At 44.8% G+C, this 19084-nt stretch overlaps 1 protein-coding gene across 1 annotated transcript in view; it reads left to right on the top strand.

Annotated features, from left to right (window-relative positions):
• The first annotated feature begins 4493 nt into the window (after positions 1 to 4493).
• ap4e1 (adaptor related protein complex 4 subunit epsilon 1) overlaps positions 4494 to 19084 on the top strand; it is a 50574-nt gene continuing 35983 nt past the window's right edge. Inside the window, exons 1-5 of the mRNA XM_052040451.1 lie at positions 4494 to 4688; positions 7012 to 7083; positions 7672 to 7795; positions 8889 to 8962; positions 16902 to 17023. Coding sequence (XP_051896411.1) covers positions 4557 to 4688; positions 7012 to 7083; positions 7672 to 7795; positions 8889 to 8962; positions 16902 to 17023 — 524 coding nt within the window. The 5' untranslated portion in view covers positions 4494 to 4556. The remainder of the gene's footprint in view (positions 4689 to 7011; positions 7084 to 7671; positions 7796 to 8888; positions 8963 to 16901; positions 17024 to 19084) is intronic.

The raw sequence follows: 19084 nt of genomic DNA, 5'->3' as shown, positions 1-19084 counted from the left end.
TCATGTCAGAGGTAGGAACCTTTGCTGAAGTTTGCAAAATGTTCAATTCCATTCCCAACTCCTCAGCAAATGAAGCAGTCCACGCCTGCATGCAGTTAGATCTGAACAACATTCAGGCATGGGCTGATAAGTAAGATTTGTGCCATGGGAATGCCAGGCAATGATCATCACGGAGAGAGAGTCTAACCATCCATCCTTGACATTCAATAGCATTGCCATTGGTTAGACTTACTATCAATATCCTGGGGGCATCTCTGACTAGAGATTACCCCCATGATATTGATAGTGGGGGATTCAATGAGGACTCAACCAGCCACTAAATACAATGGCTACAAGAGCAGGTCACAGACTGGGTTCTTGTGGCAAGTATCCCACCTCTTGCCACCCCAAGGCCTTTCCACCATTTACAAATCACAAGTTGGGAGGGTGAAGGGATGCTCTCCGCTTGCCTGAATGACTGTCATGCCAACAACTCTCAAGAAGCTCGACACCATCCAGAACAAGGCAGCACACTTCACTGGTTCCATGTCGACAATGCTAAACATTTATTCCTCCCACCACACTGGCTGCAGTGTGTACCAGCTAAAAACTACACTGTAGTTATTTGTACAAGCTATTCTGGGAGTACTTCCCAAACCCCTCAACCTCTACCACCATGAAGAATAGGGGTAGCAGGTGCACGGGAACACCACCCACAGGTACCCCTCCAATTTATATACCGTCCAACTATCACTAGTTTTTCATCATTTCTTGGTTAAACTCTGGGAAGTCCCTACTCGACAGCACTGTAGAAGCACTTTCACCTTCAGCATTTCCCACACCACTTGCTCCAGGACAATTAGCAATGGCTAATAAATCTGACCTAGTCAGAAATGCCTATATCATCAACAATGAAGAAATTATCAAATAAAAATACAGCAAATACCGGAAACACTCAGCAGGTCAAGCAGCATCTGTGGAAAGAGAAAGAATTAATGGTTCAGGTCAAAGAGCCTTCATCAGAACTGGGAAAGTGAGAAAGTAGCTTTCAGTTGCAAAGAGGGTGAGGTGGGAAGGGGACTGGGGACAGATAGGAAAAGGAACATATCTCTGATTGGATGAGGTCAATGTTGCCCAGGTGACCCCAAATTTTGTGGAGCTGTTTGTTTAATAGGATAATGAGGGCAGTTAGAAAGAGGAAAAACAAAGAAAGGGATGGGTTAAAATTGTGAAATGCAGGTCAGAGTTGTTGCTTAAACCAAAATGACCATGGTAGACATGCCCAACAGATCAGAGAGTGTCTTGGAGAGAGAAAGAAACAGAGTGAAGATTACAGATGGATGACCTGACAGCAGAACTGACCAGTTCTGATACAAATAGAGAAAGTATTTTACATTGTTGAATCTGATGGTGACTCCCAAAGGCTGTGAGGAGCCCAGACAAAAGATAAGGTGATGTTCCTTGAGCTTTTATTGAGCTTCATTGGAACAGTGTAGTAGGTCCGTCGAGAAGTGGGATGGGAAATTTGAGTGACAGATAACTGGAAGTTTGGGGTGTCCTTTGAATAGTGAATGGAGGTGTTCTGCAAAGTGGACCCCTGATCTGTTTTTGGATTCTCCCTTGTAGAGGAGACCCCACAGTGTCTGTTGGATGTTACACACTACATTGAAAGAAGTGCAAGTGAATCACTGCTTCATGTGGTGAAATGGTTAGGTCCCATGATTGTGGGAAGGGACAAAGTTAAGGAATAGGTGTCGCGTGGGTGTTGTAGTGGACTTGGTCTGATACATCATGGCCTCATCCCTACCCAACATTGTAGTATCTACTGGAGGCTCTGCCTCAAGAAGGCAACATCCATCATCAAAGACCCCCACCATCCGAGCCATACCATCTTCTTGCAGCTACCATTGGGCAGGAGGTACAGACGCCTGAAATCCCACACCGCCAAGTTCAAGAACAGCTACTTCCATTCAACTATTCAGTTCTTGAACCAGCCTCCACAACCCTAATCACTGCCTCAGTATAGCAACAGTATGACCACTTTGAACCTTTGCCCTACAATGAATTATGTTTTCCTTGTTCTACTTGCGTCCTTTCTTGTAAAAATTGTGTATAATTTATGTTTAATTTATGTTTTTCTTGTGAATGCTGTTCATCTGATGCTATGTGCCTGTGATGCTTTTCATTGCACCTGTGCAGACATGTACTTGTGCATATGACAATAAACTTGACTTTGACTTATCTCTTCTCTGGGCACCTTGCAACCTCCGGGACCCAACAATGAGTTACAAAAATTCTGACATCTCACATTTTCTGTTTGCACCAGTTCTACTGTAAGGGTTTCACCTGTGGCACTAGTTCAGATTTCTCTCCCTCCACAGACACTTCCTGATCTGCAGGGCATTTCCAGCTTTATCCTTTTAAGGTTTAAGGTGTCAGCAGCAGCTCTGACCTGCAATTCACGGCTCTAACATGTCCCTTCGTTTGTTTTCTCTCTAACTTCACACATTAATCTCTTAACCGATCAGCTGTGCGGACATTGGGGTCACGTGTGCACCCTGACCCCACCTGATCAGTTTTATTCTCTTTCTCCAATCTATCCCCAACCCCCCTCCCTCCCATCATCTCTGCAACTTAAAGCTAATGTGGTTTCTCACTCTCCCAGTTCTGACAGAAGTCTTTGACCTCAAAACATTAACTCTGTTTCTCTTTGCTCAGATGCTGACTGACCTGCTGAGTACTTTCAGCATTTTTTATTTTATTACAGGTTTCCATCATCTGCAGCTTTTTGATTTTCAAGAAATTGAAAACTGTGAGGTCATTCGATCGTGATTGCACTGATATTTTCAATGTATCTGGGTGTCTATTCTCTCTCCACCATACACTGTTTCCTTGTTTAATACAACCATTCAGTTTGTGTTCTGATAACTTCGAGCTCTACCTCCCACAGTTTTGATTGTATTTTGCCACAGAAATAGACCAGGGTCACAGAATGGTAACAGCACAGTATGAGCCCATGTGGCCTGTTGAGTCCATAGTGGCTCTGTGTAAGAGCAATCCCACTCCCCTGCTGCCTCCCAATAGCCCTGAAACTTCTTTTCTGTCAGATGCTTATTCAGATCCCTTTTAAATCTACCTCTACTATTACTCCTGACAGCACATTCCTGACCCTAACTACACGCGGTGTAAGTTTTATTCCTCATGTCACTTTTGGTTCTTTTACCTAATTGTTGGCCCCCTCTGCCGATGGAACAGATTGTCTCCATCTGCTCTGTTTATAGTGTCCATGATTTTAAATGACTCTATCGGATCTCCCCACAGTGTCTGTTCCAAGGAGAACAACTTCAGCTTTTCCAGACAATCCACATGAATAAAGTCCATTTTTCCTGGAATCAGTTTAGCAAAATAAAAACAGAAAATGCTGGAAATTCCTTTCTGACAAAGGGTTTTTGATCTGAACCATTAGTGCTTCTCTTCCCACAGGTGTGGCCTAACCTACTGAACATTTCCTGCATTTTTTCTTTTAGAACATAAACATAGAACAGTACAGTATGGGAACAGGCCCTTCGGCCCATGGTGTCTGCACTCTGAATTAAACTAAATCTCTTCTGCCTGTACATTTTAGATTTCCAGCATCTGTAGTTTCTTTTCTGATTTAAAAAAAATTTTAAAGATATCTTTATTAGTCACATGTACAACGAAACACACAGTGAAATGCATCTTCTGTGTTGAGTGTTCTGGGGGGCAGCCCGCAAGTGTCACCATGCTTCCGGCGCCAACATAGCACGTCTACAACTTCCTAACCCGTACGTCTTTGGAACGTGGGGGGGAAACTGGAGCACCCGGAGGAAACCCACGCAGACATGGGGAGAACGTACAAACTCCTTACAGACAGTGGCCGGAATTGAACCTGGGTCGCTGGCGCTGTAATGCTAACTGCTACACTACCGTGTCAGAGTTAATGTTTTGATGATTGTTTCAGTAAATCTCTTCTGCATCACCTCAAAAGCCTTCACATCCTTTCTAAAGTACAGAAGTAAAGGAGGTACTGAAGCCTGAAGTCCCACACCACCAGGTTCAAGAACACCAACTTCCCTTCAACCATTCGGTTCTTGAATCTGATCACTTTGCACTAAAATGGAATTTGTTTTATTCTGTTCTAATTGTGCTTTTTCATGTAAAAATTGCATATAATTTATGTTTAATTTATGCTTTTCTTGTGAATGCTGCTTATATGATGCTATGTGTCTGTGATGCTGCTGCAAGTAAGTTTTTCATTGCACCTGTGCACACGTGCATATGACAATAAACTCGACTTTGAATTAGATGTGGCAGAACCATAAAACCTGCCACTTTCCATGTGTACAGAGTCCTGGGTCTCTCTGATCCTGCACCCACTCCATTGTGTCCTCTGGTCTCCGGCTCCCTTGCGCCCTCTGCTGGAGGACGGCCGATGCGCCCCCTGGCGGCCAAGCTTCTCCCGGGGGTCGGCTGTCCGCGGTCAGAGTCAATAAAGTTTGGGATTGAAGCGGGCGGTGACGCAGCGTGAGGAAGATGGCGTGAGCCGGGGCCGGGAGATGAGCGACGTGGTGGAGCGGACCCTGTCGGCGCTGCCGGGCCTCCTGTCGCTGGAGCCCGGCTCCCGGGTGTCGGCCGCCTCCAGGCTCGGCGCCCTCATCCGCGGCGTCACCGAACTTGCGTCCAAGCAGGTGGGAGGTGGGGGCGGAGCGGCGCGGCGACACAACTCCCCCCTCCCTCCCTCCCCCCTCTCCCCCCTCTCCCCTCCCTCCTCCCTCCCTCCCCCCCTCTCCCCCCTCTCCCCCCTCTCCCCCTCCCCCTCCCCCCTCCCCCCTCCCTCCCCCTCTCCCCTCCCCCTCTCCCCTCCCCTCTCCCCCTCCCCTCTCCCCCTCCCCCTCTCCCCCTCTCCCCCTCTCCCCCTCTCCCCCTCTCCCCCTCCCCCCTCTCCCCCCTCTCCCCCTCCCCCCTCTCCCCCTCCCCCCTCCCCCCCCTCCCCCTCCCCCCCCTCCCCCCCCTCCCCCCCCTCCCCCCCCCTCCCCCCTCCCCCCTCTCCCCCCTCCCTCCCTCCCCCTCTCCCCCCTCCCCCCCTCCCCCCCTCTCCCCCCTCCCCCTCCCCCCCCCTCCCCCTCCCCCCCTCTCCCCCCCTCCCCTCCCCCCCTCTCCCCCCTCCCCCTCCCCCCCTCCCTCCCCCCTCCCCCCCTCCCCCCCCTCCCTCCCTCCCCCTCCCCCCCCTCCCTCCCTCCCCCCTCCCCCCTCCCTCCCTCCCCCCTCCCCCCCCTCCCTCCCCCCTCCCCCCCCTCCCCCCCTCCCTCCCTCCCTCCTCCCCCCCCTCCCTCCCTCCCCTCCCCCCTCCCTCTCCCCCCTCTCCCCCTCCCCCCTCCCCCTCTCCCCCCTCCCCCCTCCCCCCTCCCCCCTCCCCTCCCCCCTCCCCTCCCCCTCCCCCCCCCTCCCCCCTCCCCCCCTCCCCCCCTCCCCCCCTCCCCCCCCTCCCCCCTCCCCCCCTCCCCCCCCCCTCCCCCCCTCCCCCCCCCTCCCTCCCCCTCCCCCCTCCCCCCCTCCCCCCTCTCCCCCTCCCCCCCTCCCCCTCCTCCCCCCCTCCTCCCCCTCCCCCCTCCCCCCTCCCCCCCTCTCCCCCTCCCCCCTCCCCCCTCTCCCCCTCCCCCCTCCCCCCCTCCCCCCTCTCCCCCTCCCCCCCTCCCCCCCCTCCCCCCCCTCCCCCCCTCCCCCCCTCCCTCCCCCTCCCCCCCCTCCCCCCCCCCCCCCTCCCCCCCCCTCCTCCCCCCCCCTCCCTCCCCCCCTCCCCCCCCTCCTCCCCCCCCCCCTCCCCCCCGCCTCCCCCCCTCCCCCCTCCCCCCTCCCCCCCTCCCCCCCTCCTCCCCCCCTCCCCCCCTCCCCCCCCCTCCCCCCTCCCCCCCTCCCCCCCCTCCCCCCCTCCCCCCCTCCCCCTCCCCCCCTCCTCCCCCCCTCCCCCCCTCCTCCCCCCCCTCCCCCTCCCCCCCCTCCCCCCCCCCCCCCCCCCTCCCCCCCCTCCCCCCCCCCCTCCCCCCCCTCCCCCCCCCTCCCCCCCCTCCCCCCCCCCCCTCCCCCCCCCCTCCCCCCCCCTCCCTCCCCCCCCCTCCCTCCCCCCTCCCCTTCCCCCCCCCTCCCTCCCCCCCCCCTCCCTCCCCCCTCCCCTCCCCCCCCCTCCCTCCCCCCTCCCCTCCCCCCCCCCTCCCTCCCCCCTCCCCTCCCCCCCTCCCCCCCTTTTCCTTCCACTATTCCTCCCAAACTTAATTAATAGTCCAAAGAGGAGAAGTAGACACCTCACTGTTCCTTATGGAAGGATTCCATGTTTTGAAAAACCAGGCACTGGAAATTCTCATTGCCATTTTTGTAATACTTTCCCAACTTCCAATTAAACTGCAGACTTATAATCATTCCAATTAATTATTTATATTGTTTTATTCATGTATTAATAGATACATAGATTAATATTAATCATTTTATTCAATCAGTTCTATCATTAGTAAATTTATTGTTTGCATTGCAATGCAATATTAGCCAAGGATTATGCACAATCCTTTATAAAAAGTTTTTTGGTAAGTGTGTGTATGTGCGTATATATATATATATATATATATATATTCATAAAGAAAAAACAGGTTTTACAGACAGTACCATCAGGAGTTTTTAAATGAGTACAGTGTAAATCAGTGCACTCCTGATGTCAGAATAGTTTATTAATTTTCTGGATTTATTTCTGTCTTCAATGTCACTAAATCTGAGGTTCTTTCAATAAGTTGTGGAACTGTTTACCTATTCTAATTTTCTGTATACAATTTCAGAAAGAAAACGGGTTCTAAGATTTTTAAGCACATTTGTGGAATTATTTTGCTGGTTTCTTGTCTACTCTGGGATAGTTCTGACTTAATGTTCAGATTATGAATTCAGTAATGTTCTATGTGAGTATTCTTGTGTTTTCTTTGAGTAACTCGGGTATAAATCATTCCTAAATGTTTGGTATTTTGGTTTAAGGATGAGGAGAAACTGATAAAGAAGGAACTGGCTGCACTAAGAGAACAAGTCTCTGCTCCTACTACATCGCTGGTAAGAATTCTTAACTTCCTCTGAAGGAATAGATTCATTTTTCCTTTCAACAAAAGTTTTTTGTAACTTTGGCTTGGAGTTGTTGTGTTTTCAGTAACACACATTTTATAGTGTTACTTTACATTGTCAAGTCAATCCTGAGGTCGCTGCAACTATTGGGCCACCTTAGATGATGCAACAGGTTAAATCCTTTCCCTCCCCCATGACTGTGTGTTATTTATGCAAGATTAGTTGAGTTGCTTTGCATCCTAGGTGATTCTTCAGGCAGTGATGTGGTGGCACCTTTCTCCTCTCCAGGCATGGATGGCCATTGGCTCATGAGGAGCTCACCTGCCCTTTGACCAGGCTTGCTCCATAGTTGCAATAGACTAAAACTGTACTGGTTCACTTGGTACCAGATGGCAGTAAGAGAGTGCCTGGCTTGACGAGGAGTATTCCAAAAAATTATAGATTTTGTTTTAGTTGAGGAATATTAAGGAAAGAGCTAAAGCCAGAAGATTCCACCAACGGTGAAGATTTGGAAGCTTTCAAACGCCATAGTTATAGTTTGAGCCAATGTGTTCTTTAAACCTTGCTGAATTGTTACAGAAGCAAATGCGGGAATGTTTGGTTCGTCTGATCTACTGTGAAATGCTGGGGTACGAGGCCTCCTTTGGATATATACACGCTATCAAGTTAGCTCAGCAGGGCAGCCTGATGGAAAAACGAGTTGGTATGTTCTGCTATATATTTTTCAAGAACATTTATTAAATGCATAGAACTTTAAATATAAACTATTAAGCTCCCCTGATGTGACAGTACTGAGCAAGATATTTGCAATTCCAGTTATTAGTCAATGGCCTGCTATTATATTTCTTGGTAAAGTTTCTAAATTTGGCCTCAGTATTTTATGGATGCAGAGAAAGGAATGAAACAAAATTCCTACTGCTTGTGATTTAATGCCGTTGTCTGACGAGGGGGCAGGTTGAGTTCAATTGTAATGCATCTCCTTGTCAAGTCATACAAAAGGGAATAGTTACCTGGCCATAATGTCAAATGGCAGTGTACTCCAAAGTAACTCACTGCCTTTTGAAGGAAGAGTGTTAAAATACATTGGTTTATTCCAAAACAAAATACTGCAGATGTTGGATATCTGAAATATTTGATTGCATCCAATTGAAAGGTCATCAACTTAAAATGTTGATTGCTTCTCTTTCAACAGCTGCTGCTTAGATTGCTGACAATTTTCAATATTTTTTGTTTTTACACCTGTCTATTGTTTTGATATTTTTAATGACAGAAAAAATAAAATTTTAACAATTTAAATGTTGAAAATTAGATAAAATGATAGGAGATATCTATTTTACAAATTAATATTGATTAATTTATTTTCCATATGACCTTGCCAATTGCTTCATCTCCATTACTTTGGGCTTCTAATAGGAATTGCAGCATTTATATATTGATACATAGTTATATCCAGGCCTGGTTCCTCTCAGTTTCTTCCTGGGGCTTGATGCAGGGTTTAATAGATTACAGATGCAGTATTAAATGATTGCACTGTTAGGAGGTTGTCATTTCTATGTGCAGTCTTCTACATCGTGGCAGTCTTTGTCTAGACCAGGCATTTTGCAGTCTTCAGCTAGTATGACCAGGCAGGGGGAAATCTATGCCAGGTTGTTTGCTGAATGTGACAGTTAGTTTTGCCAGAGAGTAGGATTGAAGATTTCAGCAAAATATCTGCATTGTCATCCTGAAATTTTGCAGTGGAGATTTGGGAGAAAGTTATACTGAGCATATTCCTGTTCATTATTATTCATTACTAGGGTACTTGGCTGTTTCTCTCTTTCTAAGTGAGAGCCATGAGCTGCTTTTGCTTCTTGTGAACACTGTCCTAAAGGTAAGAAGTGATGTAACTAATTGATAATTAATCTGTGAACTGATTAAGACAAAATAATGGAAGTTGTTGAATTAATGTTTGTCATCTTGGTGTTGGTAATACTGAAGCAGTTATTACTTAGTTTGTAAGCCATTCAGTTCTTCAACAGCATTTTCAAATGGCAAGGTGAAATAGCAACTTTTACACTGCAAGGACAAATAAGAGTGAACAGGTCATATTTTGTTTTCTTGCTGACTTTTACTGGCCCTTTGGGAATGTCATTCCACATATTCAATAATCTTTCTTTGAAAATCTAAAACCCATGTTAGTAAATTACACTCTGCCATTTCTAAGGATAGTTGAACTGTGGCATGATTTTCATGTTTGGATGACTCTGTACAACTACCTCTGGTACTACTACTTCACAGTTTAAAAAAAAATGCAAAACCCTAATCGAGATGTATTTGTGATTTCTCAGAGTAGAAGTGTGAATGACATGTATCGTATTCAATAGTAGTACAAAAAGATCCAGCTGAAGTGCAGACCATTAACAGGAGCAAGGCACATCACTTGTTTATTCCCTTCACACTTTCCATTCCACGAAACATTTCCACAGTTTGTTGTACCTTGTTGCAGCGAACTTGAGCAGCTGCAACCATAGATTTACTTTCTTGATCTGGACCTAATAAAGAAAAAAGATTTGGGACTGTGGTGAGTTCTAACCAAGGGCGGGCAAAGTGTTGTAGTGGGCCTCCCAATAAAGATGCATGAACAGGCTTAGATATGCATAACGTGTATCTGTTGAAGTGCCCCTCCAAAAGCTGTTAAAGTTACATTCCTCCAAAACAGAAAATGCTAGAAGTACTTAGCAGGTCAGGCCACATCTGTGGGAAGATTTAATGTTTCTGGTCGAAGACCCTTCGCCAGACCTAAAATGTTAACTCTTCCTGCAGATGCTGCTTGACCTGCTGGGTACTTCCAGCATTTTCTGTTTTCCAGCATCTCTAGTTTTTTTTTAGAAATTTACTTTTTAAAAATTCCACTTTACTCCCCCAATTACAACTTTAGATCGTTACAAGTAAAAATTATTTGGTAATGGGCCAAAGGTTGCAAAGTGTTGTAGTCTGGACAGCATATTCTAAGTCTGGAAACAGATCTCAGAGTTCAGGCATTGTCAAAGCTATTGAATTTTTCTTTTGAAAAATTAAACTGAGAATGAAGATTTATACATCTATATAAATATTGCAACTTCACTGTTGCATAATCAGCTGCTAAAGTTCACGGCAATCTGTTTACTTACACTAAAGTTCCACTTGGAGAAAATAGGAACTTGATGAGACTGAAAATAAAATTGTCTATCAATTGGTGTTCTATCCACAAAGGTCCTTTAATTGAATCTTGTGACTTATTGTGCAAGATAATGATTAGATTATTGTTCAAGAAGTCTGTCATAGAGTTATGCAGCAATACAGCAGGGATACAGGCCCTTTGGCCCAACCAGTCCTTGCCAACCATGGTGCCCACCCAGCTAGTCTCAATTTCCTGCGTTCAACCCATATCCCTCCAAGTCCCACCCCTCCATGTACCTATCCAAGTGCTTCTTAAATGAGACTATTGTACCTGCTTCAGCCACTTCCTCTGGCAGCTCATTCCATATATTCACCACCCTCTGCGTGGAAAATGTTGCCCCAGAGGTCTCTTTTAAATCTTTCCCCTCTCACACTAAACCTATGCCCCCTAGTTTTGGACTCTCCTATCCTGGGGAAAAGACTGTCCCTCTCATAATTTTCAACATTTCTGTAAGGTTGCCCCTCATTCTCCTACATTCCAAGGAATAAAGACCTAACCTTGCCAATCTCTCCCAATAAACTCCGGCCACTAGTCCTGACAACATCCTCGTAAATCTTCTCTGCATTCTTCAGTTTTTACCACGTCTTTCCTGTAACAGGGTGCGCAAAACCATACACAGCACTCCAAGTGCAGCCTCACCAACGACTTGTACAACTGCAACATAATGTCCCAACTCCTATACTCAGTGTCCTGACTGATGAAGGTCAGTGTGCTAAACGCCTTTTTCATCACCCTGTCTACCTGTGACACTGCTTTCAATGATCTAGGCACTTGTACTCTATTACACTCCTTAGTGCAGTACCATTCATAGTATAAGTCCTACGCTGGTTTGACTTTCCAAAATGCATCAGCTCACACTTATCTGTATTGAAATACATTTGCCACTTCTCAGCCCGCTTCCTTAACTGATCAAGATCCCTCTGTATTCTACGATAACCTTCTTCACTGTCAACAACAACCCCTAATGTAGTGTCAGCCGCAAACTTACTGATCAAGCCTTTTGCATTTGCATCCAAATAATTTACATAAATAACTAATAACAAGGTTATTAGTCACACCACTAGTCACCGGCCTCCATTCCGAGAAACAACCTTCAACCACCACCCTCTGCTTCCTATCTCCGAGCCAATTTTGAATCCACCTAACTAGCTTTCCCTGGATTCCATGGGACCTAACCTTCCACATTGTCCTCACGAAAGTCCATGTAGACAACATCCACTGCCCTACCCTCATTTATTCTTTTGTCCTCAAACAATTTATCCTCAAACACTACTTCCCACGCACAAAGCCATGCTGACTCCTCCTAATCAGACACTAATGCTTGTGGATCCTGTCCCTCAGAAATCCCTCCAGTAACTTCCCTACCACTGAAATCAGGCCAACTGGTCTGTAGTTCCCTGGCTTGTCCTTGCTACCCTTAAACAACGGAACGACATTAGCCACCTTCCATTCTTTGGGAACTTCTCTAATGATGAAGCAAATATCTCCACAAGGGCCTCTGCAATTTCTTCTCTAGCCTCCCCCAAAGTCCAAGGATGCACTCGGTCAGGCCCTGGGGATTTATCCACCTTAATGTGCTGTAAGGCTGCAAATACCTCTTCCCTGGTAATATGAATGTTCTCTAAAACATCTCCATTTGTTTCCCTTATCTTTGAGCAACCATGAATTTCTCTTCAATAAAGACTGAGGAGAAATACTTGTTTAAAAAATCCCACCCATTTCCTGTGGCTTGAGACACAGGTGGCCCTGCTGATCTCTGAAGGGACCTACTCCCACCCTAGCCACCCTTTTAATATAGCTATAGAACCTCTGGGATTTACCTTACTGCCTGATTCATCTCATACCCTGTCTTTGCCCTCTGATTTCCCTCTTAAGTGTATTTTTGTAGTCATCAAGGTATTCATTTGTCCCTGACCACCTAAACCCAATGTATACTTCCTTTTTCTTGACCAGAGCCTCAATTTCTCTCATCTGCCAGGGCTCCCTAAACTTGCCAAGTTTACCCTTCATCGTAACAGGAGCATGCTGCCCCTGGACTCTTGATATCACACTCTTAAAAGCCTTCCACTTGCCATTCATTCCTTCCCTTTCAAACAGGCTCCCCCAATCGACCTCTGTTAGCTCCTGCCCAATTCCCCCCCAAATTAGCCCTGCTCCAGTTTAGTTCCCTAACCTGTGGACCTGTCCTATCATTTTCTATCACTTTCTTAAAACTGATAGAATTATGGTCACTAGAGCCAAAGTGCTTCCTGACTGCCATATCAGTTACTTGCCCTGCCTCATTCTGTAAGAGGAGGTCCAGTATTGCACCTTCCCGAGTAGGGCCCTCTATGTATTGACTCAGGAAACTTTCCTGCGCACATTTCACAAATTCTACCATGTCATAAATACTGATTCTACTGTTGTGTGGTAATAGGATTGTGTGAGCACTCGTTGTTGTGGTTATCACGCTTGCAAATCAGACAACAGATTTGAGGAGATTCTGGGAACATTTTCAGAAAGATTGTAACTGTGAGCCTCCATGGAAAAAAAACTGCCTGTCAAGTGTCTGACAGGTCCATTAACTCATGATACAACCAATTTGAGGAGATTACCGAGTTAGAATTTTAAAATGAAATTGCTAAGCTACAACCATTATAAGTTAGTAAGAACAGGGAAAATATTGGATGAGTCTGGTAAAGAGGAACTTCGGTCACAAATCCAATGTCCATGTCTGGGAAGAGGAGCACATGCCAGAAGCTGGGGACCTCAGAAGTGCCATCATCATGGACAGCTGCAGAGGGGTTTCCCTGCTACCTACCATGTGGAAAGCCATTCCTAGGATCCTCCTCAACCAACTCCTCCCACTGGTTGAAGAGTTACTCCTCGAATCACCTTGAATCCATCCACCTGAAGGTACCATAGACATGATCTTCACTGTGAGCCGTCTCCAAGAGAATTGCAGGGAGCAGCGTCAACCAATACACATGCCATTTTTAACCTTGTGTCATCCACCAATTGACAGGGAGTGTGGAACATCCTCCTTAATTACGACTGCATGCAGAAATTCATCTCCATCTTGCAACTGCTTCATGACGGTGTGCAAACTGTATTCTTAATTACTGGGTTCACAACAGACCCATTCTCAGTGTAGACTGGAGTCCAACAAGGTTGTGTCATCGTCCCAGAACTTATCTCGATGTTTCTCACCATATTATTGCATCTTGCCAACAAGCTTTTTGCTGGAGTGAAGCTAATCTACAGAGCAAATGGAAACTATTTTACCTTCACTACCACCACTTCAGAACCAAGGTCACCCCAATTTCAGTCATTAGATTGCAGTACCCAGACAAAGCTTGTGTATGGAAACATTGAGAGGCTGAGTTTGAAGTCATCACTGACTGAAGAACGAAGGACAATGGGCCTTTCATGCACAAAACAAAGATCCCCTTCCAGTCTGCCCCGATGCATGATGCCAGCCCCCGACAAAGATGGTCCATGGTAAACATGAACCTCTGCCTGTACCTCGGGAGACTCCTCTCAATGAAGGCAGACATCATTGCTGAAATTCACCATAGTTTTCCGTGCCCCAGCACAGCCTTTGGCTGTCTGAGGGAAAGAGGTTTTGAAGATCAGCATCTCAAAACTAGCACAAAGTTTCTGGTTTGTTGGGCAGCAGTGAGGTCTGGCCTCCTGTATGCTCCTGAGAACTGGACTATCGACAGCACCTCAAAGCACTGGAGAGATGCCACTAATGTTGTCTCAGTATCCTTTGAATCTGTTGGCCAGATAAATGAATTGAAGTCAGTGTCCTCTCCCAATTCAACATCCCCAGCATTGAGGCCCAGCTGACTGATAGGCAAGTTACATAGTTCAGGTGGCCAACACCAGACTCCCGAAGGCACTCTATTCTGAGCTCTGTCAAGGCAAGGGATTATCAGATGGAGGAAAAGATTCAAGGATGTTCTCAAAGGCTCCTTGAGAGAGTGTAACATCCCCACCAACTCATGGGAATCCCTGGCTCCATGACCACTCAAAACTGAGAAGGAAAATTTGGGATGGCATTAAGAACCTTGAAGTTGGGAGTGCACACAAGTCCAGTCTAAGTGGTGGAAAGAGTGCCCCGCCTGTGGCAGATTCTGCAGATCCCACACAGTCCTCATCAGTCACCTCGGAACCCACAGTGGAAGAAAGTTATCCTTGATCTCGTGGGACTGCCTAAGAAGAAAATTTGGTTGGATAGGTCTTTGAATGAGTTAGTACTGCATCGCAGTTGCTTGGATGACCTTGAGCTGGTGGAGCTAGAATAAGGAGGACTGCTCAGAAGTGCATTGGAATTGTCTCAAGGTAACAAAAGCATGGATGAGGATTTCAGCAGCAGGTCAGCTGATGCTTTGTTGGACTGTTTCAGAGGAAGGAATAGCAATATGTTTAATGACCAACAACAGTTAATGAGTTAATTGGGAAACTTTAAATGTGGTTCTTAAAATACATTTAGAAGAAATGAAAGTTGAGTAATCATTGAATACATTTTATATGATTAACTTTTGTTAACAGAAGTGATATTTCAAATAAATTACTTGAGTTCAGAATGAATTATTTATCAGTGAGGATATGTGATATATGAAGTTGATGTACATGTTACAGGCAAGGTAGTTTTGAATTTTAAGCCTTTGTATTCATTCAACACTAGTTTATTATAGGTCTAGAATACTAATGTAGGAATAGTGTACAATGAATGTTTTTTTCAGCAATACTTGGTTGCTTGAGATGCTCCTTCAGTTCACTTTCATGTCGCCTATGCACTAAGTAGCAAAACTCCATTTTGATTCATCCGTATCATGTCAAGATCAGGTTTAACATTCATCTGTGTTTTCAGTCACCGCCCCCCACTTTCCCCACCTTTGGATTGGTATCAATGACTGTATGATTAGACTTTTGTACAGTGCTTAAGGTGTTTTCCCCTTGTTAATAGCACTATAAGCACAAGATGTTGCAGTCTTAAGGTGGAGTAGAGTACATGGGTGCAAAATAGTAGGATTTGGGGAGGAATAATTTAGACCCTATTTTAACACGTTTTCTACAATATTTATATTTTTTAATATTATAAATATACAGTGGTTTACAAAGTTGATTTGGCTGGTATAAGAGTACAGGCTCAGGAGTGGGACTTGAAAATAGGTGCTTCAGTCTGATCACTGCCAGGAGGTCTTAATTATACCTGTATATATTTGTACTTTAAATGTAATTCAAAATAGGGTTTTTAAATTTGATCTTTTCACATAAAATTATGTACACTTCTTTTGTGTAAATGATGCCATATTGATACAACAGTAATATCTTGCAATTTTTTCACACTTTGCTGATAATTCAAATGCCGTTTCAAGTCAACTATATTCCCATTCCTAAAAAAAACTTGTTGTTTAAATACAAATGTACTTTTCCTTTTATGAAATCTTGTTTGTTTCTACTGTAATGTAAGTTTCATAAGTTAACTATGCCAAGAAGCTTCCCATTTCAATTCCTGGTCTGAGGTGCATTAGATCAGGAGTTAGGAGTCCTAATCCTGAACTTCCCAAACTATATTCCAACACATTTTAATATCAGGAGTTTAATACAACCCCAGAAGTTAACCCATAATCACACAGAGATCTCAGAAATAGCAGTATGATGATCATGAGATATTTTATGACAGTGATGCTGGTTAAGGGATAAACTATTACACAAGAAGAACTCTCAGGTATTCTTTGATAATGTTTTAAAGAGAGGAGACTATGTCTTGGTTTAAGATATCACTTTCAACACTGCAGCTCTTTCTCAATGCTGCACTGGGATTTGAACCTAGATTTTTATGCTCAAGTCTCTGGTGTGGGACCTGAATCGACTACTTTCAGACTGAGGTGAGAGTGCTATCACTGAAGAGGTACCTGTTAGCATTTGGATTTGGCCGAAGCCATGACCTGCATACACTGAACCTAAACTAGCCAGCACATTACTTTGGAAATGGAAACCACAGTTTGGCACTTTTCTTGGGCTTCCTGCAAATAGGCAGATGAGACAATGCAGAGATTCTCTTTCACTGCCCCTCTCACCCACTGATGTATGGTCCAACAATTTTGTGACAGGTTCCGCAGTTGATCACATAAACAGCACTTTTTTTCTGAATTGAGCTGATTGATATAAAGGAATTTCACTTTCTGCATTGTTTTATATCTTTTTATTTTATTTGCTTTAAATTAAAGAAAAATATTGGTTTGATATAGAATTTTGTAGGCTAAAATTAAATTGGTCTCTATAGCATAAATTTCAGTGATTACACCAAGTCTCATCCTGTTCCTTAAACAATTTGTATGATTAATATATTAGTAACTGAAGTCACTTGAAGAATACCCAAAATGATAAATAGCTGTCTGGGGACTCTGGAAAGAACATTTCTATGTTGGAAGTAATAATATGGTTGAATAATTTATTTTCTATGTAGGGAGAATTGGATGCTAAATAAAACACGTGCATATATATAGTATAAATTAAAGCAACTTGTCTAATAGTTGAGAAGAAGTATCCTTTGCATTTGAATCTCAGACATCTAATGCAGTTGTATTAATTCTGGAAAATCTTGCTCTAATTGCAGGATCTCCAGAGTACTAACCTTCTCGAGGTTTGCATGGCTTTGACTGTTGGCAGCCAGCTTTTTCCACCAGACATGATCCCTGCAGTTCTTCCTTTGGTTGAAGAGAAGCTTCAGCACTCTAAGTAAGAGATCATGATGGAAAATGGTTGTGAAATGGCAACATCCTGATCGTAACTGTTAAAGCACTTGTTTCACAAATGGAATCTTGCCGGAGTGTAGAGCAGATCAGGATGTTTTACTGGATACACTGACATTTTCACTATGGAATGGAGAAGGCTCCAAGTCTATCTAGGAGAGAATTATGTAGGAGGGCAAAAGAGGACATGAAAAGGCCTTGGCAAGCAGGATTAAGGAGAATCCCAAAACCTTTTATAAATATATTAGAGGCAAGAGGGTAGCTAAGGAAAGAGCCAGTCCCTTCAGTGATCAAAAGGGAAATCTATATGTGGAGCCAGGAGGTACGAGTGGAATTCTAAATGAGTACTTCTCATCGGCATTTACCACAGAGAAGGATGTGGTGGATGGAGAGTTAGGGGAGGGGTATGCTGATATTCTGGAGTTTATCTGTGTCAGGAAAGAGGAAGTGCTAACACTTATATTGGCACATTAAGATGGATAAATCCCCAGTGCCTGAAGGAATCTTTTCCAGGATGCCATGGGAAGGAAGGGAGGAGATTGCTGGGGCTCTAATGGAGATTTTTGATTTCTGGTACCTCATCCGATTAGCCTCTGGTGAAGAATCAGAAGACTGAAGGATAGCTAATGTTGTTCCCTTATTCAAAACGGGCAAGAGGGATAAGCCAAGAAACTACAGGCCTGTGAGCTTTGTGTCAATAGTAGGAAAATTATTGGAAAGAATTCTAGGGGACAGGATTTCACTTGGAAAGGTGGGGACTGGTTAGAAAGAGTCAACATGGTTTTGTGTGGGAGAAATCCTGTGTCACACATCTGAGTTTTTTGAGGAGGTAACCAAGAAAATTGATGAAAGCAGGGCAGTAGACGTGGTCTTTAACAAGACTTTTAACAAAGTCCTGCATGGTAGGATAATACAGAAGGTTAGGGCACATGGATCCAAGGTGTGTTGGCCTACTGGATCCAAAATTGGCTTGGTGATGGGCAGAGCGTAGTAGGGTTCGAGGGGTGATTTTCTGACTGGAAGTCTGTAACCAGTGGTGTAGCGCTGGGACCATTGTTGCTTGTCAGGTAAGTGACTTGGTTGAGAATGTAGGTGGACTGATTTGTAGTTTGCTGTCGACACAAAAATTGATGGGGTAGTAGATAGCAAAGAAGGTTGTGAAGGGATACACACGGACATAGATCAGTTGGAAAGTCGTGTGGAGTGGTGGCAGGTGAAATTTAATCCTGACGACTGTGAGGTAATACATTTTGGGATGTCAAATGCTAACAGCACACATACAGTAAATAGTGTAAACTCCACACAGCACACAACATCAGGACTGAACGTGGGTCGCTGGCACTGCATCACTGTGCCACCTTAAGTGTTTAATTCTTGAACAGGAATGCAAATGTACTTTTGTAAACTTGTTATCACGTGATAATTAACTTCTGACCTTGGTTTGTGTTTATTGATTACTATTGGACTCTGATTTTAAAAAAAACAGTAGGGCTCATTTTTTACCTTAACTGTTGTATATTAACTAGTGTTGGTCTCCAATCGCCATTAGGTGCCAACGATATAGGAAAAAAACAAGGTGAAGTCCTGCAAGCCAAATTTAGGGAGCTAGGAGATAGATTTAAAAAGTAGGACTTCAAAGGTAGTAATCTCAGGATAGGAATAACAGCATAATTAGGATGAATATGTGACTTCAGCAGTGGTGTAGAAGGGAGGGTTTTAGATTCCTGGGGCATTGGAACTGATTTGGCGGGGGGGGGGGGGAAGTGGGGGGTGGAGGGGGAGAGGTGGGACCAGTACAAACCGGACAGTCTACACTGGGCAGACTGGGATCAATGTCCTAAGGGGGATTGTTTGCTGGTGCTGTTGGGGAGGGTTTTACCTAATATGGCAGGGGGATGGGAATCCATGCAGAAAGACAAGGAAGCAAAGCAGAGACCAGAGCAAAAGTTAGAAAAGGAAAAAGTAAGAGTGGAGTACAGAAAAGTCAAGCGCAAAGGACACAAAGCTTATTAGATTCTAAAAGGACAATGTGTGTAAGGGCACTTCA

Source organism: Pristis pectinata, chromosome 28 (assembly GCF_009764475.1).
Source record: "Pristis pectinata isolate sPriPec2 chromosome 28, sPriPec2.1.pri, whole genome shotgun sequence".
NCBI classification, from domain to species: Eukaryota; Metazoa; Chordata; class Chondrichthyes; order Rhinopristiformes; family Pristidae; genus Pristis; species Pristis pectinata.
This window is presented reverse-complemented; position numbering and strand designations above follow the sequence as displayed.